The 25,589-nt window shown below is 60.3% G+C and overlaps 1 protein-coding gene across 3 annotated transcripts in view; it reads right to left on the bottom strand.

Moving 5' to 3' along the window:
• ATP2B3 (ATPase plasma membrane Ca2+ transporting 3) overlaps window positions 1-15,391 on the bottom strand; it is a 44,527-nt gene extending 29,136 nt beyond the window's left edge. For 2 of the 3 annotated variants that reach the window (XM_024240656.2, XM_054545219.2), the window contains exons 1-10: window positions 15,058-15,381; window positions 10,022-10,219; window positions 9,652-9,909; window positions 9,128-9,253; window positions 8,432-8,557; window positions 5,409-5,450; window positions 3,543-3,707; window positions 2,687-2,901; window positions 1,818-2,060; window positions 1,270-1,511 (exon numbers count right to left, since the gene is read on the bottom strand). In XM_024240656.2, coding sequence (XP_024096424.1) covers window positions 1,270-1,511; window positions 1,818-2,060; window positions 2,687-2,901; window positions 3,543-3,707; window positions 5,409-5,450; window positions 8,432-8,557; window positions 9,128-9,253; window positions 9,652-9,909; window positions 10,022-10,219; window positions 15,058-15,265 — 1,823 coding nt within the window. In that variant the 5' untranslated portion in view covers window positions 15,266-15,381. Of the gene's footprint in view, window positions 1-1,269; window positions 1,512-1,817; window positions 2,061-2,686; window positions 2,902-3,542; window positions 3,708-5,408; window positions 5,451-8,431; window positions 8,558-9,127; window positions 9,254-9,651; window positions 9,910-10,021; window positions 10,220-15,057 lie in introns of all 3 variants that reach the window. The other variant, XM_024240659.2, reaches the window with a different exon arrangement.
• Between the last annotated feature and the right edge of the window lie 10,198 nt (window positions 15,392-25,589).

The raw sequence follows: 25,589 nt of genomic DNA, 5'->3' as shown, positions 1-25,589 counted from the left end.
ACAGAAGGGGACAGAATGTGTAGAAATCGCATAGCTGATAAGGATCTAGGATCCAGAATACAGAAAGAATGTTACAGCCCAACAATAAGAAGACAAACAACCCAACTCAGCAATGAGCAAAGGGCTAGGACAGACATTTCCCCAAGGAAGACAGGCAAATGGCCACTCAGCACAGCAAAAGAGGCTCAGCGTCGTTAGTCATCAAGGAAACACAGATCAAAACCACCAGGAGATATTGCCTCACACCCACAAGGATGGCCCCCATCAGCATTGTCACACCAGAAAATAAGTGCTGTTGAAGATGGGGAGAAGGTGGAACCCTCCTATGTCGCTGGTGGGAATATGAAACGGTGCTGCCCCTGTGGAAAACAGTTTGGTGGACACCACGACCCAGCCATTCCTCTCCTAGATGTCCACGCAAAAGAACTGAAAACATGAGTTCAAACAAAAACTTGTACGTGAATATTCACAGCAGCGTGACTCGCGACAGCCAAAAGGTGGAAACGACTCACGTGCTGGTAGACGTGCTGGTAGACGGACGAATGGATGGATGGACCAACACAATGTGCTTTAGCATACAATGGATATTACTCAGCCTTAGAAAGAATGGAAGTTCAGGCTGGGTGCAGTGGCTCATTCCTGTAATCCTAGCACTTAGGGAGGCCAGGGTGGGTGGATCGCTTGAGCCCAAGACTTCCAAGACCACCCTGGGCAACATGACGAGACCCCAGCTCTACAAAAAATTTAAAAGTTAGCTGGGCGTGGTGGCATGCACATGTAATCCCAGCTACTCGGGACACTGAGGTAGGAGGATGGCTTGAGCGAAAAAACAAAACAAAACAAAACAAAACAAAACAAAACAAAACAAAACAAAAAAAGAAAGGGAGGTCTAATACCTGGGGGAAACTGAAAACCTTGACACTAAGGAAAGAAGCCAGACACAAAAGGCCACACAGTGTATGAGTCCCTTGATAGGAAATGTCCAGACAGGCAAATCCATACAGACAGGAAGCACATGAGTGGGTGCCAGGGCTGGGGAGGGGCTTGGGGAGGGCTGCTCATGGGCCTGGGGTTTCTTTCCGGGTTGATGGAGGTGTTTTGGAACTGGGTAGTGGTGATGGTTGCGTGATATTGTGAATGTGCTTAATGCCATTCAACTGTACACTGTAAAGTGGTTGAAATTGTGAATTTTATGTTTGGCCTCTTTTACCACGACAATAGAATCAGAACCTCTGTGCATACCCCGGCGCCTCCCTGCTGCTCACTCACTTTTTCAACAGGATCTCTGAGGCCCCCTTGCTGAAGAGGCGGAAGCCACCGTCGGGCATGCGGATGACCGTGCTCATGGACTTGCGGACGGAGTTGAAGGTGTACACTTTGTAAAGCTTGTCTTCTGGGATCTGCTCGCGCACGGGCTGGAAGTCCCGCTTCAGGTCCAAGATGAAGCCCAGCAGGGCGCACTCCGTCTTATTGCCCACCTGGCGTGGGAGGGCGCCTTCCTTCTCAGGAGGCTGCAAGATGAGGAGGGCTAGCATGGCGCTGGGGGCCTGAGACCACCCTCCATGCTGCCCCTGGAGCCCCAGCTCTGCCCCCTCGTGGTCACCACATTGTCAGCGTGTGGGCGGCAGGGAGCAGAGGAAGGGCTGCCTTAGCTACAGGCAGTTTTCCGGCCAGAGCCACCTGTGAGGCCAGGGATGGGCAAAAGTTCTTAAGGGGGGGCCTAATGAGCACCTTGCAACAGCTCACCTGGCACCCTGGCCAGGCCCCTCCCCTGCTCCTGCCCCCGGCCCTGCCCGCCCGCTCCTGCCCCAGCTCACTAGTATTTTGGTGGTATAGGCACTGTTGATGGAGATGGCATGGACCAGGAGGTCGAGGATCTTAGGGGTCAGGGCGCTGGGGGCCGGAATCTCTTTGTAGTGGGTGTCCCCTAGGTAGGACTGGACCACGGTCATACGGTTGGTGGTGAGTGTGCCCGTCTTGTCGGAGCAGATGGCTGTGGCGTTGCCCATGGTCTCGCAGGCATCCAGGTGGCGCACCAGGTTGTTGTCTTTCATCATTTTCTGCAAAGGGCGAGGGTGTGGGCATTTGGCCCAGGTGCTTGTTGGGGTGGAGGAGTGAGAGATGTCAACACAAACATCGCGCGACTCTGTTTTGCTCAGCTAGCGCCATGTGTGGCACTAAGCCCACTGGGGACCTGGTCAGCCCTGAGCCAATAGCAAGGCTGTAAGGCATCAGCAACCTCATCTAATGGTGGGGGCGGGATGCGCACCCGGGACCTCCCCTGCCCGAGCCCCCTCTCAGTTACCCACCAGCCCTGCAGCTCTCCCACCCCACCACCCCACGCCTGGCTCCCCCCACCTCCTCCCACTGCCTCCCAGTGTCCCGGGCCTTCTGCTGATTCTCCGCCTCCCCACTGCCTCCCAGCCCCTCCGTCCTACTGCCCACATTGTGCAGATGCTGACCCCCTGGGTACCTCACCGCCTGCCTGCTTTCTGGCCCATCTCATGCCCAGGGACCTGAGCTGACAGATCAGCAAAGCTGCCCCCTGGGTCCCTGCTCGGCACCTCCTCTCCTCCCTTGAGCTATCCCAAACGTCCCCAGTTTATACTGCCACCAAGGCGCCCAATGACTTCTTACCCCAGTTTCCGAGTCTATAAACAGTATCAACTGTAAGTTTTATGATTACCTTGACAGAGTAAGCTAAGGAGATGGTGACAGCAAGAGGCAGGCCCTCTGGGACAGCCACGACCAGCACAGTGACACCAATGATGAAGAACTTCACGAAGTATTGCACATAGACCGGCGTGCACTCTGCCAGCCATGTCCGGCCTTCCACGACAAACGTCTCGATCACAAAGTAGAGGACCAGGATGATGACGGTGATGGCAGACATCACCAGCCCTGCCACAGAGCGGGGAGGAGAGGAAAGGGGTTGCCACGGGTGAGGGAAGGAGGGGGACAGGAAGAGGGAAGAGGAGGTATGGACACGGTCTCGGAGGCATTTGTGAAGGCCTTGTAGATTTGCCTTGCGTTTCAGGATAAACAGCCCGGGTTTGGCTCAGCAGGTGAGCTGGGGCCTGTTTGCAAGGGGGCTCTGTGTGCCCTCTTCTGGAGTGCTGCTGGGGTTGGGGAGTGGACTTTGTGGTCTGATGGCAGGAGAAGCACCACCGGGGAGGACTAGCAAGCGTCTATCCCCCACTGCCCCCCAGAAGTTGGGGTACCAGCCCTGCATGCCCCCAGCTGCCTTTTGAGTGTGCCAGGGGCAGAGCCTGAAGCCTTGGGTAGGGGCACCTCATGGGCAGTGGCTCAGTGTGTGACCCGGGGCCTTCGTCGAGGGTTTGGGACTTAGGCTCACTAGGGAAGGGCTGCACCAGGCCCTGATGGCCACTGCCGGCCTGGCCTGTGCCCCTGGCTGCCTGGCCCACACATCACCTGCCACATTCCTTCCCACCTGCTCTACACAGCCTGGGCTCATCTCCAGGAGCCCAGCATCCTCCATGCCCAGTCAATGGCCTGGGCCCTCCACCTCCTGCTGTCCCTACCTGCTTTCCCAATCTGCACGGCTAGCTTTGTGAGCTTCCCCTGAAGGACAGACTTCTCCTTCTTGGGTGCGTTGGCTTTCTTCTTCTCCCGCTCCTCCATCTCCCCACCCTCCGCGCTCTTCAGGGGCTGCATCTCCATGGCCACTGCACCATCCTGCTTCTTAGCTGCACACAGAGGAACCCCATGGCCAAGGTCAGTGCCTGGCTGGGGAGAAGGGGTTATAAGGGGCTTTCGTGGGGGAAAGACGTGCCACGCCATAGAGAGGAGACGGGATTCAGTGGAGCTCTCCTATTTCCAAGTCTATCAGCTTCCCTTCTCTCGCCTCCCAAGCCCAGGCCCTCTTGGGGTGGGTGCAGTGGCTCCAGCACTGTTCTAGGTGGGACAGAGATGGTTCTCTCAGGAGAAGGGAGGACAAACACAGCACAAGGAATTTGGGCACACAGACAGGGTGACTGGTCCTGGAATGCCTCAAATAATACCTGAGAGCAGAGGCCTGTGGCCCAAGGAATGTTCCAGAACCCTGAGCTGACTCATCTGCCTACTGGTGTCCGAGCCACCTCCTACCTCCCTTAGGGAGGCCCAGGAGCCCCATGCACTCTCCTCCCACCAGCCAGCCCTGCGCCTGTTCGGGCTCCATCTGTCCCTCCAGCACCCTCCCTGCCTCTCCCCTGGAGCAGACGGCTCCTCTCCCTTCTTCCCTGGTGGGTCCTGTGCTCCTCATCCTTGCTGCCCTCGACGTGGTGGTGGTGTGTCCCCCACTCCGGCTCCCTCCTCTCCCCACTCCTCTGCTTCTGTCACTTCCTCATCTCCCTCCCTGCCAAGCTCTGGCCGCACCCACTCCACGGCCCAGAGTAATCCTGGCCACCCCACCTCCCTCTTCTGCCCTGGGACCGATGCAGCGACCTGGGGAGAGCAGACTCGTCTTTCTCCCTCACTACTCTGGTCCCCCATCCACTGGGGCTCTTGGCACTACCGCCATCACTTCTGCCTCCTCCTGTTCCTCCTCACCTGCCAGCCTGAGGCCATTCGCCACGGCTCCTCTTCCCAGTGGCGTCAGGACACAATTGCCCCATCCAGCTGGGCCCCTCTAGCTTTGTGCCCCACCTGCCGCCACCTCCTAAACCCAGGGCTGCAGCCATCAGGCTGTCCCCCCAGTGCCCTCCCAAACCCAGCTCCACACAGGGCGTTGCCTGGGTCATCTCTGCCTGTGACCTTCCTGAGGGTCAGGACCTGCCTTGTCCCCCATGGACTCCAGCACCTAGAGCTGGCTGCTGCATTGGCCGACATCTCCTGTCCTCCGTGGGCCACGGACGGCCTCCTCCCCCTTCCTCCCACCCCTTCTCCTGCTTCCTGCGTCTCATAGCCAGGCTCATGCTGGCCCCAGGGTGTTGGCACCTGCCATGTGTCCGGGGCTGAGAGGAGAGCCGGGCCTCTGGCCCTCAGCCGACCACTCTGTCTCCCAGGTCCACAGGCTTGGCTGAGAGGAAGCTGGCCTGGGAAACACACTGAATGGGACCCAGAGCTTCAGGTGAGTCAGCCCTTCTGGGCCTCAGTTTTCTCATCTGGCCAGAGTGGACTCGGGGCGCCCACTCACAGGTGATCCTTACGCCTGTGCTGGGCTAAGGTCTCCTCTAGGTGGCTGGGCTGAGCTGCCAGCAGTGTCTGTGGCCAGGATGCCCTGAGCAGCCCCAGGGGTGTGCTCTCTCCTCCCTCTGCACTGGGACGGGACTGTGCAGCCCACTCACCTGGTCTCCAAGTGTTGCTCCTGCCACCGAGGCAGGTGACCCTCCCCCCACACTGTGCCCTCCGCCAGCCCCACCCCCAGGGCTCCAAGCTAGTTGTGCCCAAGCAGCGGCGCCCGTTACCTTTGGTCTGGCTACTCTCCATGGCCCCATCCTGCTGCTTGCCTACAATGGAAGAGGGATGACAGACACGAAGGGTTGAGGACACCGTGTGGCACACACAGGCACATGCACAGCACAGCCTGGGGGCCGCGTGGCAGGGGGGTTGGGGAGGAGGGGTCTGATTGCTGGTGGCCTTAAGCACTGCCCACCGCAGCACCTTCTTCATGCCCCATCCTCTCCAGGCTCACCCCGTCACCACCTCCCAGCACACGGTCACCATGAACACTGGCATTCCTGAGCCAGACCTCTGCCCAGGGCTCCCCCTTGGGCCTTAAGCTCAGCCCTACAGTGAACCCCTAAAGCCAGCCTTGGAAGGGCCCTGGGTCACACATGGCTGGCAGTGGGAGGTTCCCGGAAGCTGGAACCTCCCCAAGTTGGGATGTCTGCTCCCTGCAAACCAGCTCAAGGGGTTCACTTAGATGGCCCCTAACCCCTGGAAGCCAGGCAGACAGCACCCAGCTGCCCTTGCCTAGGGATCGGTTTTCCCTGCAGTCACGTCCAGCAGTTAGCTCAGTGTGTGTGTGTTTGAGCACTGCAACCTCCACCTCCCAGGTTTAAGCGATCCTCCTGCCTCAGCCTCCCAAGTAGCTGGGACTACAGGCGCACACCACCATGCCCAGTTAATTTTTGTACTTTTAATAGAGACGGGGTTTCGCCATGTTGGCCAGGCTGGTCTTGAACTCCTGATCTCAAGTGATTCACCCGCCTTGACCTCTCAAAGTGTTGGGATTACAGGCATGAGCCACTGTGCCTGGCCCCAGTGTGTGTTTTAAAGGGACAAAGGAATGAGACTGTAGGACTCTGTGGGGCGCTTTTAGGTCATTGGTCAACCCAGGGCTACAGCACAGGAGCGCCAGCCTGAGCACTGGCACCCAGCAGCCCAGCAAGACCAGGCTGGGCCCCAAGTGGCCCTATCCAGGGGCTCAGGTGGTGGGCACAGTCACCCCTTCTGAGAGCTGCAGTTAGAGGAGCTTCCTGGGGGCCACATCTGCATTCCCAGGCAGTTGGGGTTGGGATCCGGGGTCCCCAGGGAGCAGGGAGGGGCCCCCCCCGCAACTCGGCCAGGGGTGGGGCATTTGATCAGGCCCTCTCCGCCCAGGGTTCCTGTGGGCACAGAGGGCCCTTCTTGCAGGGAGGGGAGACCCCCATGGACACAAGATGGCAGTGCGATGACCGCACAGCACAGCAGGGGAGATGGCAGAGCCTTGGGGCCGTGGGGGCCCGAAGGAAGCATGGACTCCGGACCCAGCCTGCACACAGGCCCTGGGAGGCCTCTGGAGGAGGGAGGCAGGGGGAAGTCTGGGATGAGCATTGCTGGAAGAGGAGGGCTGGGCCCCGCCAGAAGAGGCAGGAATGCGGGGAAGGTGAGGAGGAGAAGCACGCTTGGAGAAAGGTGCATAGGAGTCAAGGTCAAGAGACAAGAAATAGGGGGTTGGGTGCAGGTAGAAGGCAAGTATCCTAAGCGTGTACCGGGCAGGCTGCACCAAACAATGGGGATGGGGCGAGAGAGACGGGGAGGGCGAGCAGGGAGCCCCCTGGTCTTGCTGGTACCCTCTCCCCAGCTGGCCAGCTGCTGCTCTCCCTCCAGGGCCCCCTCAGGGTTCCCTTCCTCCAGGAAGCCCTCCAGCTCTGACTCCTAAGTAGCACAGCCTGAGGGTGCTGGAGAGGAGGGCCAGGTGGGGCCTGGGAGGGGCTGAATGGTCTTGTCAATTTCAAAAAAAAAAAAAGGAGAGGCCTGGAACAGTTAGGAAGGACACACTCATTTAAGGTACAGGGAAGGTGAGCAGCCTGAGAAGGGTGGCTGGAGACTCCAGAGGAGTGAGTGTGGGTTCCTGTGGACAATGGGAGAGGGCCATTGTGTGCAAGGCATGAGGAGGCAGCCCAGGCAGGGACTCCAGCCCAGCTCAGACGAGGCCCAGGGCCGCCCATCTGCCTGTGCACCCCCAGGGCACTCACTGGGGTGAGGCACTGCACTGAGCCCTACAGGACTTGGTGCCACAAAGAAGAGCCGGTGCAGGGAGACACAGGCCCAGGCTGCCAGAAGGCAGGGCTGGGCGAAGCTTCTAGGCCACAGAGGGTCATCCAGCTACTCCCTTGCTGCCTCCAGGGAGCTTTGGGCTCAGGGCTGACCTTTTACCTGGGCCCTGACTGCCTGCCCCACGCCCCCATGCCCCCACGCCCCCATGCCCCCACGCCCCCACGCCCCCACGCCCCCACGCCCCCACGCCCCGCGCACTGGCCCCAGGGCCCTGGCTGGAGGTCGCTGGCAGGAAGCAGAGCTTTCCCATGCGGGTGTGGCTCCCTACCATGTTGTGGCTGCAGGAGAGGCCAGAAGGCAAGCCCAGGCCAGAGCAAGGCTGCCCAGCCAGAAGGGGCGGTGGCAGCCATTTGATCTTGTCCATCAGGGCCTCCCTGAATAGTCCTCAGGTTAGAAGGTCTGAGGACTCCGCCCGCTGCAGGGCCTGATGGTGGCAGCTCCAGCCACAGGGCGAGGAATGGGCCCTCCTGGTCAGGCTTGCCTAGCTTTGTAAGCCCCAGGGCAGGGCCACCACCCACAGGTGGGCTGCCTGGCCCTCACCTGTCCCAGCCTCCTCTGACCTCTGACCCCCACCTCCCTGGCTGCCTCCCACGCTGGCACCTTACTGGGCACGGGCCCTGAGGGTGAGCATGAGGCTCCCTGTAGCCCCTGTCCCTCTGACCCCATTCCTGCCCAGGTAGGTATGGGATCCCGAAACCTTTGGGGATGGTGGTCTCAGGGAAGCTCCCCGTCCACGGCACTGGAGGGGCCCTTGGCCTGCCGGCTCTCAGGGGGGGAAATCCTCAGAAGAGGAGTCTCCAAGGAGAATCAGAAGAGAGGGCCCGGCCTCCCACCCACTTGGGCTGGCTCTCCCTGAGCCCCCAATGGCACCAGCCCGCAAAGAAAGAATGGGCTGCGTGGAAGGAGCCCCCACCAGCACCAGGGACTGGTGGCACTGCTGTGCTACCTTTCTTATCTTTCTTCTCTTCCTCCTCTCCGCCAGCTCCAAGCAGCGTGAAGATGATGCCTGTCTGGGAATTCACGCCAACGGCGGTCACCACCATTCTTCCAGAACCTTCCATGACATGAGTGCCTGGAATAGCAACACAGAGTCTGAGACAGGAATTTGCACCACCCAGTGGGAGACATATTCAGTGCCCACAACTTGTCTCCCAGGGTCTCCCGGAAGCAGGGACGCGGTGTCCACTTTAAAAATAGGCTGAAGCCTCCTCCCTGGCTTGGAGGAGGCCCCGAGGCCCACAGGGCCCACCTAGGGCCTCCAGCCTTCCTGTCCCGTTTCACACTACGTTTCCAACTGGGATAAACACCGAACTACATTGAAACCTTCTGGAAAGGGAACACTACCCCCACTGGATATTGTCGAGGGTCTGGATTTGGGAGAAGCACAGCGCTGTGCTGGTCTCCGAAAGCCTCTCCGCTTGGGGCTTCCCATTCAGGACACAAAGCACTCTCCTGGGCCTGGAGGGCCAGCTTCCTCGCCCTGTGGCTGGAGCTGCCACCATCAGGCCTCATGATGGGCGGAGTCTTCAGATTCCCAACCTGAAGGTTATGCTGGAAGGCCCTGGTGGAGGTGGACAGGATGCTGGGCCACATGGCTGCCGACACTCCTTGGTGCCAGGCTGGCCAGGAGGGTGGCCCTCACCTGAAAGCAGCATGGGATCTTTGTCGGCTGACTTGCGCACATGGTCAGACTCGCCCGTCAGGGAGCTCTCGTCGATCTTGAGGTCATTGGCCTGGATGAGCACGCCGTCGGCTGGCAGCAGGTCGCCTAGAGCACCGGGAAGCAGAGGCCTTTCTCCCCACCGCCTCCTCCCGGCTGCCCCAGGGGAGGTCCCGTCAGGTGCCATGGGCCGCCTGGGAAAGGGACTTGGGAGCCCTCCTCCTTCTGGGGAACGAGGACATTTGCATCCTTTGTAGGGGGAAAGCCCGCCGTGGAGGCTGTGGCGACAGTTGATTCTTCGGGGGCCTGCTGTGTCTGAAACTCTCCCACTCTGCCCTGCCCTGTGTTCCCCCACCTCCCCCACCTCCGCCACCTCCCGCCTCCTGCAGGTGACGACACCCAGGCCACCGGGGAGAACCTGTGCTGGGGGCCTCCTCTGGCTCACCCTCCCCAGAAGCAGGAGCCGAGCTTCCTTGACAGGGTTGGGTGAAGACCAGGGCACTCACCGTACTTGACCTGGGCAATGTCCCCCACCACCAGCGCAGCCACGGGGACCTGGAGGAGCTGCCCGTTCCGGATGACCGTGAACTTCTGCTCCTGCTCAATTCGGCTCTGCAGGCCTCGGAACTGCTTCTCCTTGCTCCAGTCATTGAAGGCCGTGACCAGCACCACACAGATGACGGACAGCAGGATGGCAGCCCCCTCGATCCAGCCAGCCTCGGCCTCGCCCTCATCTTCTGCGCCTCCCGACACATTCCCACAGGCTGTGCGGAGGACAGAAGGGAAGCAGTGGAGGAGACGTCACCATCCTGTGACCGTCCCTCATCTCAAGCCCCATTCCTCTTCCTCCTTCCAGCCCAGGTCCCCGGGCCTTACCTTCACTCTCCTCTCCCGGCGGCGCATAGAACGAGAGGCCCAGAGAGACGATGGCAGCCACCTCCAGGATGATGAGGGTCACGTCCTGCAGGGCCTCCCACACCAGCTGCAGGAAGGTCTTGGGTTGCTTCGGGGGGATGAAGTTCTGCCCGTAGATCTGCCTGCGCTTCTCCAGGTCATTGGTGTTGTCCGCCAGGCCTGCACAGTGCCCGGGAAGCACAGAAGGGGAGGATGGGATGGGACGGGTCGGCCTTTTGTGTCCCAGGCCTCCTATGTGGCCCTGCCTGACTGCTCCTGGGGTGGCAGCAGCCCTCTGGGGCCGTCTGGCCAGCGCCTGACTCTCCCTCTAGACAGGAGCCTTTCTGCGGACTGCTGGGGGCGTGCACATGGGAGTGAGCATGCGGCTCTCTGGCTGCTGTCACAGGGAGTCCCTAGCCATCCTCCTCCTGACACACAGATGACAAAACAGGCCAGGAGGCTCCCGGACTCCAGCGGGTCCCAGGTCCCTGTGCTGTCCTGGCCACCTCCACACTACCGCTGAGGGGGCACTGGAAGGCAGGGGACAGGACCCAACAAGGGGGCGCAGAGGTGACCCAGCAGGGTATGACCAGGTAAACAAGGGTTACTAGGAGACAGGACAGAAGAGTACAGCCAATGGTCCCCTGGGGAGGAGAGCAAGTGTCCAGGGGACTTTAGTGGAGACATGGGGAGGGCCACCAATCAGGGGAGGCTGGGATGGCACCAGATGCCAAAGACTAGACCAGGGCTCTGTGCCTGTCAGGAAACACCTCTCTAGCTCCCAGCCTATGAATTCCCTGAGCAGGCTTGTCACCAACACCCCCCTCCCCAGCTCTGTAAGATGGGGCCAGCCGGTCCCAAAGACTGGCAGTGTCACACAGCCCAACCTGTGGGGACAGGAACAGCCTGCAAAGAGGGTGGGCAGGGCCTGAGGGATGGGGGCATGAGCACGGCCAGTGCCAAGGGATCAGGAGTCTCCAGGGTGCCTGTGGCTGCTGGCGACAGGGAGCGGAGGCTTACTTTCCAGAAGTTTCTCGGGGAAGAAGCAGTGGGGAGGGAGCATGAGAGCTAATGGGAGATGCAAGTTCTTGGGTCCGGAGACCCAAAGAAGAAGAACGGTGTCACGCGAGGAGAGAGAGAGGCACGGGAGTGGGAGTGGGTTCCCGGTGGGGAACAGGCGGGGAGAAGCCAAACCAGAGTCACGGTGCTGAGGGAGGGGACTGGGAAGTCTTCAAGCCTTTTCTGGGCTGCATGGCCTTGCAGGGGTCGGGGAGACACTGCCCACCCTGGGCTGCTGATCAGCTGCTGTCTGCAGGGTGCAGACAAGGCCACTGAGGCTGGAGGTGGAGAGGGCCCTGTAACCATGAGTCAGAGCTCTGGCCAGTGGCCCAGGTCAGGACAGAACCTATGCTGCCCGACAGGACCCGGTGAGCACAGGGCCCTCAGGACCCAGCCGCCTTGGTTCTAACGCAGCTCCAGCGCCAACTTTGATCCCTCAGCCAGGGCTCACAGCTTGTCTACATGGCGACTTGAATGACACCCAAAGCCACTCAGAAGCCCCCAAATTGGCTTTGCCTTCACAATCAGAGCCACCTGTCCCTATCCAATTCTGTCACTTGTCATCCTTGAGGACGCTCACTTCTCAGTCTTCCTTGGCCTGAAGGTACTGGAAGCTTACATGCGTGACTGGCATCCAGGCCTGGACACCCACTCAGCCACCTTCTACCGGGGCAGGCATGTGGGATGACACCCTCCTCTGGCCCCACCCTTGGCCCCAGGATTCTCAGCCCCAGCTGATCCGGAGGAGCCCTCCCGAGCGCTCACCCGGCACCCAGTGCTGTCTCGGCCATGACCAGACCCACACTGACACCTAGTGGACAGACAGCAGCTTGCAGCTCCCAGCCCTGGGCAGCTGGGCTCACGCCTGCCATGTGCTGCAGGGACGGGATGACCAGAGAGCCCAGCCCCAGCCCATGGGGTACTCACAGTGGATCTGGGAAGGCACACAAGACCCTCCAGATGCCTGGAGAACAGGCGCATGCTAACCTTGGGGCTTCTGAGGAGGGGCAGGGGTAGCCCTGGCTGCAGTGGAACAGAAGCTGCCGCCCGCACAGCCGTGGCTCATTCACCCCAGCTAGGCGATGGCCACATGGCGTCCTCCCCACCCAGAAGAGCCGCAGCTGTCCGTGCCTCTCTCCCCCTGGCTCAGGTTTCTTCGGGAGCCAAAGGCCTCTTGCTGAGGCCCGAGCCTGCCCCAATCGGGAGCCTGGGGTTAACTCACAACCTCAGCTCCTGGGTGGTGGCGAGGGAGCTGGGGACCAGGGACCCAACTGAGGGGTGTGCACCTCGCTCTGGACTGGGACTGTCTCCTGGAATTACAGGAGCTAAGCCAGGTGGGGACAGTACTAGGGAGTACAAGACCCCCCAGGTGACTTAAGAACAAGCACGTGCTAACCGTGGGGCTTCTGCGGAGGGAGAGGAGCAGGGGAGGGCTCTCTCCTGCCTGCCCCTCCTCACATGCCCAGTTTGTCCCTGAGAGCAGCCAGGACCCCTGGCCCATTCCCCAGGAGCTCCCTCGCCCTCGCCAGCCTCTCCCTTGGCCTTGACCTGCCCTTGCAGCTGTAGCCTTGCTCGTTTCTCCTTAGCCTTCCTGTGGGCTTGGAGTCCCGACGGCTGCCCCGCCGCAGCACCCATTGATGGGGGGGAGGAACACAGCTGCGGCCCCTCTGGCTCTGAGCACGTTTCCCCAGCAGGCCCGAGGGCAGTCCAGGTCCAGGGCATGGGGGCAGGGGCTGGCCGGTTGGCATGGACACAGATGGGCGGCCTGCCCGGAGCAGAGGCCAGATGCCATCGGAATTGGATTAGGAGCATATCGTCTCGGTTCCCAGCTAATCCGCCCCCTCCTTTCCAGGACTGCCTGTGGAGCCCAGAGGGGGACTGGGCGGGGCCAGGTTCCCAGGCAAACCCACCTCTAAGTTCAGCCTGAGACCCAGGTTTCCTGACAACAGCAGCGCAATTTCCAGGATGGGTTCCGGAATCCTCTTGGAGTGCTCCCAAGGCAGGGAGGGCAGTGGATTGATGAGTGTACCGCCAGAAGATAAAGTCCCCTTCCCGCAATGCACTGTGCACCATAAAGCACCTGCCCCACGGGGGAGTGCCTGCCTCCTGGGCAGCCCCAAGTCTGCCCACCTTGTCAGGGGGTTGGCATAGGGCTTGGGGCACAACAAAGCCAGCTGCACCCATGGCTCAGGCCCTTGTGTCTGAGGAGGACTGAGGGACGGGCGGGTCTGAGCACCAGGGTCCGGGTGCACGGCCGGGCCAGGGGATGCGGGGAGCGAGTCACCCGCTCCTGGCACCCAGACAGCTCAAGCCCAACAGCTCAAGCCTGAGGACCTTGAGGGTTGAAGAGGGGAGGGGCCGGTCCTCTGCTGCTCATTCTGTGGGCAGCAGATCCAGGCCTGGCCGGCTCCCTGCACTGTGGCCTTGGGGACCCAGGTGCTTGGAAGCCCGTCAGAGGCCAAGCCACCCACATGTGCCCCTGCCTCCGTGCCCCTGCCTCCACAGGCACGCAAGAGCTCCTGAGCTCCATGGCAGAATCGGGCAGGTTCCCAGGGGCCTTGACATTTTAAATATTTAACAAGGCCTGGCAGACAGGGGAAGAGCAGACAGCTGAGGCCCATCTGCTTCCTTTGATCTGGGAGAGGCCAGAGCCCTTGTGGATAAATGGCCCTCCACAGCCTCCTCGGGGGCTGGGCAAGGAGGAGGGAAGGCAAGAGATGCTCGGGAGCAGAGCCAAGCCATCGGCCCCAGCAGCAGCTGCACTGTGAGGGCGTGTGCGGCGGCGAGGCCGGGTGTCACGGGCGCATCAGCTCCAGGGCACAAAGCTAGGGAGACCCAGGCAGACCCTGGAGTTCCTGACCTGGCCCGCAGCCCCGCTCCTCCATCTTCACTCCTCCCTGTAGCCTGAGTGCCACCTGCAGACAGACGGGGCCGAGGCCGGAACCACAGGAGAACAGTCTCTGGGTTGAGGGCGAGGGCAGAGCGGGAGGCTGGAGGTGCCAAGGAGCCTCGCGGCTGGGAGCAGAGGAGATGGGTGGGCCCAGGCGTTGCCCAGACGGGCAGCAGATCAAATCAGCCCGCACTGGCTGGGGAACAGGCCTGGCACTAGGCTGGGATAGCCCCAGCAGCCCTGCCAGGCACGCAGGGCCACAGAACGCTGTGGCTCCTGGAATCTGGGGCTGGGCCTGGCTCCTGGGGGTCCCCGCTTCACGGCAGACCGCAGCAACCAGGGCTGGGCAGGCCTCACAAGGCCTGGTGGAGCATTGCCTCCCACAGGGATAGTCAGGCCTCCACCCCAGATCTTTCTAGACAGTGCTCACCGGGCTTTCTAGAGCCTCCCTCAGCAGTGAGACCGACACTACCCTGGGCTTGTGCCTCTTTGGGACAGCCTGTGGCCAGTCAGTGCCACCTCTGATGAGCACTCTGGGCCTCCCGTGCCCCAGCTTTGGTCACCCCTTCCTGCCAGACCCAAATGGCTCGTGCCATCCCCAGGCCATCCTCTCTCTTCCCAGGAGAGGCCCCGGTCACCCGAAACTCCGAAAGCTTGCACCCTGCATCCCTTCCTCCTGTTCTGATCCCCCTTAACTGAACACAGAGTTGAGCACACTGGAAATCCCCAAACATACAGATGGTGCAGTCTTCCTCCTCCCTGCCCTGCCCTGTTCCTCGGAAGGGTTTCTGTTTGGGGCCCATTCCGCCTGCATGTGTGTCCCATGAAGTTCCCATCTCCTCCTCCCCAGTCTCGCTCTACAGAGCGGAGAACTCCTGATTGTGGAGGTGCGGAGATGAGGGGGTCAGGTCAGGTTACCCGGGGCATCTCCCCCTTAAGGGAAATGGCTGAGAGGAGGGGCACAGGTGGCCCTTTACCCTGGCCAGCCTTGGGGGTAAGGATGCCTTCAGGTCGCTCCTCTGAAGGCTGGGAGCAGGGCTGGCTGGCACGCAGCCTGAGAGGGACTTACCCTCTGTGGGTGAGGTCTTCAGCCTCCGGCAGAGCCCGCTGACATCCCCGTAGGCCTCCTCGATCTTCTGCAGCGCTTCGGCCCCTCGCAGCTCCATGAGGGCGCGCAGCTCCGCCAGCGTGCACCCAAAGCCTCCAGCGTGGGGGGCATCCCGCTGCTGCTGGGGCTTGGGGTGGAACTCGATGGAACTATTGGCCATGTCGCCCATGCTGCCTGTCAGGCCTTCTCACAAGTGCAATCTTGGCTCAGCCACAGCTAGGGACAGGCGGCCACCCACGGTCCCAGTGCCCAGGCAAGGTTTGGCGGTGGTGAGAAAGCTGCTAAGCGTGGACACCTGGGGAGACGGAGGCGAGAAGAAGCCAGGGGAGTGGTTGAGACAAAACTGAGGTCCCATCTTCCAGAATATTCTCTGCAAATCTTCACTCAGTCTATGCCATGACCCTCGAAGTGCAGAAATCACCTCCCAGGCTGGGCCAGTGGCCCTCATGCTCTGCCAGGCCCCACCAGCCAGGCCACTCCTGGGTCCTGCCCACCATGGGTGCCCAGAACCTGGAGGGCTTGCCCAGGTGGGGGAGGGGAAGTGTCAATGCCTCCTGCCAGGACCCTGCAGTGGCTAACACTAGCTAGCTGGAGGCAGAGGCTCTCACTGCCCCCCAAATGCATTGGGGAACCCACGCTGAAGTGAGGGCAGTGTGCTGGGACTGATCAGTGGCTGGTCTTGCCCGTGCCCCACCACCAGTCCTGGGCTTGTCCACTCCGGTTCACTCCCTGCTCTTGCCTGGTTAAGATGCGCCCTGTGCAGCGGGCATGCCATGAGTCCCTGGTGGTCTTCTGGTGTGGCCTTAGTGGCTCACGGTTTCTGTGGCCCTGAGAGTACCTGGGGGGCTGGGGCGAGGAAAGGAGGAGGCCCGGAGGAAGGGTGGGAAACAGGGGAGGGGAGAGAGGGACAAGACGGAAGGGCAAAGAGAGGGAGGGAAGGGGGATGGAGGGAGGGAGAAGAGGGAGGGGATAAAGGGAGTGGCTGAGGAGGAGAGGGCACACAGGAGAAAGCCAAAGCAGCCACAGGTCGCTGGCGAGTCTACCAATGTCCCAGCCCACAGCATGGTGCCACCCACTCCCCTCCACGCTCTTCTTCCCTCCAGATGACAAAGTAAGGAGCTAAAGTCTCCCCACACTGAAAGCATCCAGGCCACGGCCCTGGCCACACTGCCTTCCCCCCTCTGCCGAGCATCGCAAAGTTGTCATCCCTCTCCCTGTCCCCGTCACCTTACCCAAGGATCCGCTAGGGCCCAGGCTGCCCCTCCTGCAGCCATCGCAGTGTTTGGCGGGGCCCACTGCAGCTCCTCTCTCTCCGCTCCTTCCCAGCCCGAGCTAAGCCTGCCACATCCTCATGGAACTGAAATGGCCTCAGTGCACGTGGCCTGGCCTTGACATCAGCCAAGAGCCCTCCTGGCAGCTCAGCAGGGCCCTGACCCCCCGTCTCTGGGGAAGCTCCTGGCTCAGAAGCATCCACTGGAGACGGGTGGCCCAGAGCCCTGAAGAGAGGGGACAAAGCCCTCAGGCAGCCAAAGCAGACACAGCCAAGTCCATGGCCTTATTCTCAGGAGAGGCCCTGGTGGATACTTCACGAAACAGCCATCCACGGTGACCCACGTTTGAAAAGCGTGGGCACCTGCGTGTTTACTCTCGCGACACTTCGCACATGAAGCAGCCTTCACTCCTGGGAGATGTGGGGACAAAATGATGGCCATGTGCCTGTGCCGTCCTCTCTCCCCACCTCTCCCTGCCCTGTCTTGCAGTTGGTCACCTGACACATATTCACCGAGCAGCTACTACATGCCTGGCACTGGCTTGATGTGCTGGGACAGGTGCTCAACAAGTTTCAACTAACCCCGTCCCTCTCTAGCTGGGACAGGGAAAACGGCAGGCCCGAGGGCCAAGAGCTGTGGGGTTGCAGCTGGGGCAAAGGTGAGGCAAGGCGTCTGGGGACAGGCATGGGGGGAAAAGACTAGAAGGAGTGAGAGCTGAGGAGAGGGGGCCAGGACAGCAAGCGAAGCTGTCCCAGGTGAGGCGGGCTCCTTCTGGGGGTGCTGTGTGGACGAATTGCCCTTGCTTTTCTGATGCGGGAAACTGAGGCTGGCTTGGGGAAGTGGCAGAGCCAGAGGACAGCTGGGTGTCCCGCTTCTGACCCCTCAAGGCAGCAATGGCAGCTTTCGGCTCTCACCTGGACTCCTCGTCTTCTCGAGACAGCCTCCCCTCCCCACCCCAGGACCTTTGCTTGTGATGGTGCGCCTGCCAGGGCACCTTCTCCCTGCCTTCCTGAGCTCCAGTCACCTCATGCCTCAACAATCCCACCATGTAGCAACTTTGTGCCACTGTCAGGTTCAGGCTCTGTGCCCCCAGCGGGTGACAGAGTGAATGGCTTGTGTGGTAGGCTCTTGGGTGGCACGCGGCCATGAGAGAAATGCTTGCTCCTCAGAGCAGGGGTTCCTCGTGGCACGCACGGTCACCGAGGCCTGGTGGCCCTCCCCTGGCACGTGCTCATCCTCCCTCCTCTGACCAGGGCATACCCAAGGCCAGCTCTGTCCTCCCCCACCCAGTCCCTGCCCCTGACCCCACAGCAGTGGCCCAGACAGAACCATACCAGGTCGTACAGCTGCTCCTGACTGGTGCAGCCATGGCTGTGTCTGAGTGGACCCCCAGTGACTCATGGGGAGGGCAGTGGGCGAGGAGGCAGTCCTCCCCTCTGCCATGGTCGCGGGGCCAAGTTCCTTCTCCTCGGCTGGCCCTGCTGGCCCTCCCCACTGCAGGATCCCCATCCCTCAGCAAGCAAGCTCCACGTCCTGTGGACCACCTCATAGGTCTCTCTCTAGTCCAGCAACTGGTCATGACCCTGCTGTGAGTCACCACTTTCCTGGTTCAGGCACCATCGCTCCAGCGAGCCCCTGTTTCAGTCTCCCATCCCCATCAAGCAAAAGGCCAGATTCCTTCTGAGCACCTCCCAGCCCCACTCCCACCCCAGCCGCACAGCCCTGCCAGCTCTGAGCCCTGACCGCACGCCCTCTGTTCCAGCTCCACCTGCTGACCTCCAATGAATCCTCTTAGTCACAATTCAAGTGGAACATTCTCCAGGAGTCTCTGCCAGTTCCCCAGCCAAAATTGATTGCGCCTGAGTCTATAATCCCATGACCCATTCCTATTTCACTCTGCTTGGCACTGCAATGATCTGTGAGCATGTCTCCCACGAGCTGGGTCCTAAGCTCTTTGAGACACGTGGTATGGAGTCCGCAGGAAGTCTACCGCGTGGTCAGTCCTGCATGTGGCCGGGGGCCTGGAGGAATGAGTGAATGGGGGCCTGGCCCACAGAGGAGGAACTTGGAGTCCTGGGAGGCGGAGTCTCCATCCTGGAGGACAGGGTGGGGTCGGGGTGCTCTGCTAACCCTCCTTGTCTTCATGAATGCAACAGGCCATAGGGCGGACAGGATCCATCAGTTAAAGTAAGGCCCATTTAGAGCAACTGTTGGCTGCTGTAGAGACCAAATGGCATATACTTTGCTTTTCTGGGTTCTATATAAGCCTGGGCGATGGCCTCCCTGAGGCCCAATAAAGACAGCAGCCGCCATCGCCGAAATGGCCAAGAACCGAGGTGACTAGGCCTATCAGTTCTGCAGGCCTGACAGAGTTTCCGGCCTAGGCTGGCTGCCGAGAACGGTCTGTAGGCACCAAAAGGGCAGGGAACATACCATTTCTGTGCTCTTTCATCTTTCTGACCTTAACTGGCTTAATTGAAATGAGAACCTCCACAGAGGGGCCTTGCACCTTCCGGCATTTGCAACATCCCCACACAGACTGGCCGGCCTCGTGGTGGGAGACAGCCAGGGGGGTCCCTGGCTGCTGCCTCCAGGGGCTGCTGGAGGGGATGGCCCAAGTCCAGGCCCGTTACTCAACCGCCTTCTGGACTCTTCTCTCCAGCAGGGCCCAGACACCCTCACCTCCCAACTAGGTTCAAACAGAGTGCCTACTCCCCAGCCAGTGACTCAAACCCACCTGACCAGAGACCCAGGGGTCCTCTTTCCCCTGTGTTGTCCCTCCCTGGCTTTGGGGGCTCTCCCGGCACCTCCAGCTTAATCCCCCATGGACTTCCTCCAGGCCCTGGGCAGCCCAGCATCCTCCAGAAGGCTCGGCACTTTCTAAGTAGGGGGCACCCCCGCTCCCATGGGGCACCTCCCAGGACCCCATGGCACACACTGAGTTTTGAGCCCACATCTGCATGCCAGCTCTTGACAGACATGTTTCTTTCACTGCACCCTTGGAAACACCCTACGAGGGCCAGGAGAACTCTCCCTGCCTTACAGAGGGAGAAACTGAGGCTCAGGAAGGCTCCTGCTTTTGCCCTGGTTCTCCCAGCCCTGCCTTCCATGTGACTTGAGATGCGTCATGGCCGCCGTTGCTGGGGCACTCTGATGACACCCCTCAAAGCCTCCCCAGCAGGCCCAGGCTGCATTCCACTCGGCCACCTGCTCTGCCTTTATGGAGGAGAGAACAGATGGAGGGCGAGATCCCACCACCGTCCTCCAGATCTCAGGTGACGCACGCATCGGGATTCACCCCATCCTCTTTCCTGAAAACGGCCCTACTGCACCCCAGTCGAGCACCCCTTCAGTTTCTGGGGTCTGCGTGGACATATATCTCCACAGGGATGATGGGGCATATACTGCCAGGAAGCCCCAGCTCCCGAGTCACTCCCTAGTCACTGGACCCTCAGTGATGAGAACATGCGGCTCCTGGGCGTTCAGACCATCTGGATGCCAGAGCCAGGCCCAGGATGCCGTGGCCCCGAAGCAAGAAGGAAGCAGAACTCAGGGGCAGAGGGCAGGAGGTGGAGGCCTGGGGGCCTACCTGGGCACATGCCCTCCACCGTGGGCCCTCCTGGAAGCAGACTGTCCATCACCTGCTCCCTACAGACCCAACAAGCAAGGGCCCGCCTTTCAGAAGGGCCCATCACTCAGTGACATGACTCACTACGGAGATTCCTTAGAACAATAGTCCCCCATCTCTCTCCACTTCCAGGCTCCTAGAACACAGGCCAGGCCTGGCAGAACCCAGAGAAGAAAAGCAAGCCAAGGCAACAGCGAGAGGTGTGGCCCAGGCCTCATAGGTCAGGCCCGGGGTGGGCTCCTGGACCAGCTGGGGAGCAGGTGGGGAAAGGGCACGGAAGGAGGGCGCCCAGTCTGGCAGCCACCCTGCCCTCTCCTGGGCCTGGTCTGATCCTAGGCAGGTCGAGATGCTGGTGGCTGGTGTGCACCTGGGAGACCCCTTTTATCCCTGATTTCCCACATCTTCCTGCCCTTGCGCCAGGCCCTCTCCTTCCTGCCCGCCCCTGCCCCCTCCCCTCTGCTTGACGCACCTTGGCGACCACCCGGGAGGGGAAAGGAGGGTTCCAAGGACAAGGCCTGCATGCAGCCAGGGAAGAGGGAGGGAAGGAGCTGAGGCAGAGAACAGCCTCATTAATATTTCAGAGGCACCGTCGCTGCAGCTCCTGGGCCCTCACGGCTCCACTTGTGCTGATGGAGGGAGGAGGATGGGAAAAGAGAAGGAAATAAAACCCGAGAAAACAGATTTAAAGGGACAGGCTCCCCCTCTGCCCCCCACCGGCCCCCAGTGCTCTGTTCCTTCCTCCCCGTCTTCCTGGTGCAGTCTGTACACATGACAAGTGGCTCTCATGCCTGGAACAGCTTTGGGCAAAAACAATAGCCGTCACCATGGCGCCCCCTCCCCACTCCTGCATGCACCCACCTGCCTGAAGCTCTGCCCTGCAGGGCAGCCCTGGAGGGGCCACCTTGGGGACCCGCTGGCGGCTGCGTGCAAAGCCAAAGCAACCGCCTGTCCGGCGCGCCGACTGCCACAGAAAGACACAGGCATTGGAAGTCCTCGTTAACAAGGGTCCAGACAAGGAGGATTCTGGAACCCACAGAAACACCCTGGAGGTGGCAGGAGCCCAGGAGGTTGCCCGATTCAGCCTGCGCCTTTGGGTGGATGCACTTCTGCAGCACTCCTGGCCCCTAGGTGGCCCAACGCTCTAGTCTAATCTACAGCAGCCCATGCCAGACTGGGGTGGGCACCCCTCCCCAGTCAGGGAACTTCACGAATACAGAGTCTTGGGTCCAGAGCTTCCCACTAAGAAGCGGGAGGACCAGAATGCTATAAAGCACCCCAGCCCCTGGGGGATCTGGGTGTCTAGCCAAGCTTGAGACCACACATTTGCCTGCCTTCAGAGGCTCCAGGGCGGGCCCGGAATTCTCATTCAAACAAGCGCTGCTACAGAATGGAAGACGGTGCAGCCACCGTGGAAAGCAGTAGAATTCCCATAGGAATTCCTATAGGACCTGCCCACCCCACTGCTGGGGTAGGCCCCAAAGAATTGAAAGCAGGGACACGAACGTGTTTGTCCACTCAAGTTCATTGCAACACTACTCACAATAGCCAAAAGGTGGATGCAACCCAGTGTCCATGGATAGGCAGCTGGATAAACACGATGTGGCCCATCCAGGCCATAGAATAGGACTCAGCCTTAAAAAGTAAGGCCATTCTGAGACGGGCTTCAACATGGCCGACCCTTGAGGATGTTGGGCTCAGTAGAAGGAGCCAGTCACAGAAAGGCCAACACTGTAGGATTCCACTCCTGCGAGGGCCTCGTAGGAGAGCTGTGAAATCCGAGGGGACGGACAGTGGAAGGGTGGGTGCCAGGGGCTGGGGGGTGGGGAGTTGGGGTTGAACGGGGCCAGAGCTTCAGTTTGGGAAGACGCACAAGTTCTGCGGCTGGATGGTGGTGATGGCTGCGCAGCACCGTGAATGTGCTTCTGCCCCTGGGCCGCACACTTAAAAATGGTGAACTTGGTACATTTTATGTGATGCCTATGTCACCACAATAGAACACGCAAGCAGCCCCCACCAGCCACTTCGCCCTGTGTCCAGGTTGGTGGACACTGGGCCTGAATGGCCTCCCGTGGTGCCGAAGCCACACGCTGTGATTGCAGGAGTTTCACTGCCTTGACCAGCCCAATCAGCAAGCAGTTCGCTTGTATGGATTTTAACTTCCAGGAAACCCCCCTACTGGATATGGAAGCCCAAGCAGACCCTTCCCCACACACCCTACCCCCACCCTACAGCCTCTGTGACTTTTAACACCACCCGTATCCTGCCCAGCCAGGTGGGTGCCCTATTTGGTGTCACAGGACCAGATCAGTGGAGAGAGGCCATCACCACTGCTCCTGCCCTCTTGCTCACAAATGGCCCCCTCTTTTTGCTGCACTTCTTCAGAGGTACTGACCCCATTCCATCCCCAGAAGGGCTGGCCAGGTCACCTGGGGAAAGCCTGGCCTCAAGATGGGTACCTTCCATTTCTCAAATGTGTCTTGAGGAGGTGTTAATGAATCCCCAGAGGTGTGTGGCAGAAACTTGCTAGCTACTCTCCCACTTCCTACGTCATGTTTTAATTTTCAGCTAAGTGTCTTGTCACCCAGCTAATGATTACATCCCCCCAACTCCCTTGCAGCTAACCATGACCATCCGACTATGTCCTGGCCAACTGGGTATGAGCAAAAGTGACAGGGACGAATTCAAGGGCCATGTCCTTAAAGAGAAGGAATGTGTTCTCCTCTGCCCTTCCCCTCCTTCCTGCCAGCTGGAATGCTGATGTGGGAACAGGTGCTGCCGCAGCTATCGATCTGTTGCCGTCTTGCACATGGAGTCCACGTATGACACAATCAAAGGAGCTCAGATTCCTGAGGGCTAAGTAGCTGTTGCGCTGGCCCTAGGTTGCCCACCTAGGCTCTTACATGAGAAAGAAGTCAACTCTCTCTCACTGAAGCCACTGTTATGCTGGGTCTCTGTTAGATAGGCCAAGCCCATAGCCTGAGTAAATATTCACTCCTAACCCAAATCCAGCCTGGTTCTGGGAGAGCCAGGAGGCCTCCCTGAGGTCTCCAGGACCTACCAAATCCCCACTTTCCCCTGAGCTCCCTGGGGGGTGATATTGTCCTAGAAGTTCTAGCTAAGGCGGAAGGGAGAGGATAGAGCCACAGACGACAGGCAGGATGACTATCACTCTGCCAGAAGCCTCTATAGCATGGGGTGGCCATCCCCACCAAAAAGCACATGCGGCTCAGGCACAGAGTGGTTAGAGAGCCTACTCAAGGTCACACGGCAAGCCAGGAGCAGAGGCCAACGTGACCTCAAGTGGTCTAGCTCCAGAGGATTCTACATTGCTCCTCTGCCAAGTTATACTGCCCTGAAAACCCCAGAAAAGCAACGAGCAAGTGATTAGAACCAATTAAAAGAGTTCAGCAAAGTGACTGGACAGGAAATCTGTCCCCATCAACCTCAGGGTCCCAGAGTGCAGGTGCTGGCTTTGGTCACTCAAGTTCTCTGGGCCTTCACTTTTTAATCTGCGAAATGGTCCTCGTTCCTTTTTGCTGGGTTGGTGAGAAGGCAGGGCTCCACCTACCCACACACCCTGAGGCTGGTCCCCAGGGGACTGGGCCCATTTTCCCGGAGGTTCCTTCAAGCCCATGAGATCTCCAGGAAGCCAAGCAGGGCAATGCTCTTTGCTGAGTCAGCCCCTCCCGCCACACGCGCCCCTCCCGAGGCTTGTCCTGAAGTCTTCAGCTGGACTCCAGCTGGACCCCAGAGTTCACAGGTCAGGACCAAGCTCGACCGGTGAAGCCAGAACATTCCGTTCGGCCGGGGGCTGAACCCGTGTGCCTCTCTGGATGCTTCCCCAAGCTTGCCCGGACTCCTGCAGTGCTCCTGTCTCCCACACAGGCGGCCCTCACAATGCTGGGTGTCCCTGGATCCCACGGGGAGGTTGGAAGCCCCTTTGTGATTGGGGCCAGAAGTCTACACTGAGGGTTGGAGGACAGTCATTTGCTTCCCGCCAGAGAAGGCATGAGCTGCAGAAGGAGAGAGCGAGGGAGCAGGAAGCATAATGACACTAATTATCCAATTACAGTGGGTGTGCGAGCTGCATTGCAGCGTGAGCCTGGCCAGCCACTACCCTGCCCCCAGGCGCTCCCCACGCCCCTCCTGCCAGCCCGGGCCTGCCCAGCAGCCCCGAAGGCACGGACGGCATGGGGACCTAGAAACGCTGTGGCTGTGGCCAGCGTGGAAGACTCTAGCCTGCAAAGGGACGGAGACCTGGTGTTTGGGGTCCAATAGGAAGCCGGGTCCCTGTCCTCCCAGCCCTTCATAGCCAGAGAGCATGTGGATGGGAGGAGAGGTGCCCCAAGTCGCCCCAGCTCTCCTGTGGTACCTCAGTGCCCGTGCCAGCCCGCTTCCAATCTCCGAGCCAGCTCTGAGGACCGGAAGCCGTCAAGGCCTAAATAGGTAATTAAGGAAGTTACAGGCAGCTGGAGGCCATGGGGCTGTGGGCCCTGGGCAAAGTCCTTCCAGCTTGGACAGGCAGTGACTCAATAAGGAGCTACCAGGACACACACGCGTGTCCTCCTAGGGAACGAGTCCCATGGGGCCCCATCAGGAATCCTGGCAGGGGTGGTAGAGAGGGCATCCTGGTTTCTGGAAGCAGGCCAAAGTCCTTGGGAGGACAGGCTGGGGGGATGCATTGGTGTCAAGGTCAGAGGCCAATAAAAGGATCTGGAAGGCAGACCTCCAAATGGGGGCTCCAGCTGAAGATGGGAGTCAAGCCTGCCCTTCTGTGACCCAGACCCAAGGAACGAGCACACCGAAATATCCGTGCCACTTTCCCCAGCTGAGGGGGCAGGATGCCTGCTGCCAAATGTGGTGATGGAGGAAGAGCCAGTGGCGAGGGTGCCCAGAGAGAGGATACCTCAGAAGCTGCAGCCAAGGCTGTCACAGCAGGACCTGAAGGTCATCAAGGGCTTGGCTGCTGTCTGAATCGCATGAACTGAGCATTGCTGGTTCATTTTTGAATTGCCTAAGACACTATTTCTGACCAAGTAACCCGGCATATGAGCCCGAAGCTTTTCCGGCAAAGCCCAGAGGAAGCACCACAAAGCTCCTGCTGTGCTCCAGGAGTGCCTGAAGGGAGTGCAGAGGCAGAGGCCCCCTCTCAGGCCGGGACCCAACACCAACGCAGGGCTCCGAGTCTCTCCCTCAGCGCTCCCCACAGCCCATCAGCTCCCCCTACCCTCCCACCACCAGCTGCTCCTCCAGTTCCTGACCCTCTTATCGTCATCTGTCATCAGCACCATTCTTCCCGCCCCCTCTGTGCTTGTGGACAGATGCCCGCTCTCCCCACTGGGAAGGCACCGGGAGAGCACAGCTGGGCTGGGGACAGGACCTGGAGGGGTGGACTTCTGCTCTGTGTGCTCACCCCCTCCCCTCCTCCCTTAGGGGAGACCCCAACGCTGCCCGTCTCCATCTCAGATACCCCCTCCCACGATTGTGCTATAGCCCAGCTTCCTCCTTCGGGGAAGGGCGGATGGGGCGCAGAGGGCCAGGCGGTGGCCTGGGAGCCCTGACCCACCCCATCCCACCTACAGACACAGCCACGA

Source organism: Pongo abelii, chromosome X (assembly GCF_028885655.2).
Source record: "Pongo abelii isolate AG06213 chromosome X, NHGRI_mPonAbe1-v2.0_pri, whole genome shotgun sequence".
NCBI classification, from domain to species: Eukaryota; Metazoa; Chordata; class Mammalia; order Primates; family Hominidae; genus Pongo; species Pongo abelii.
This window is presented reverse-complemented; position numbering and strand designations above follow the sequence as displayed.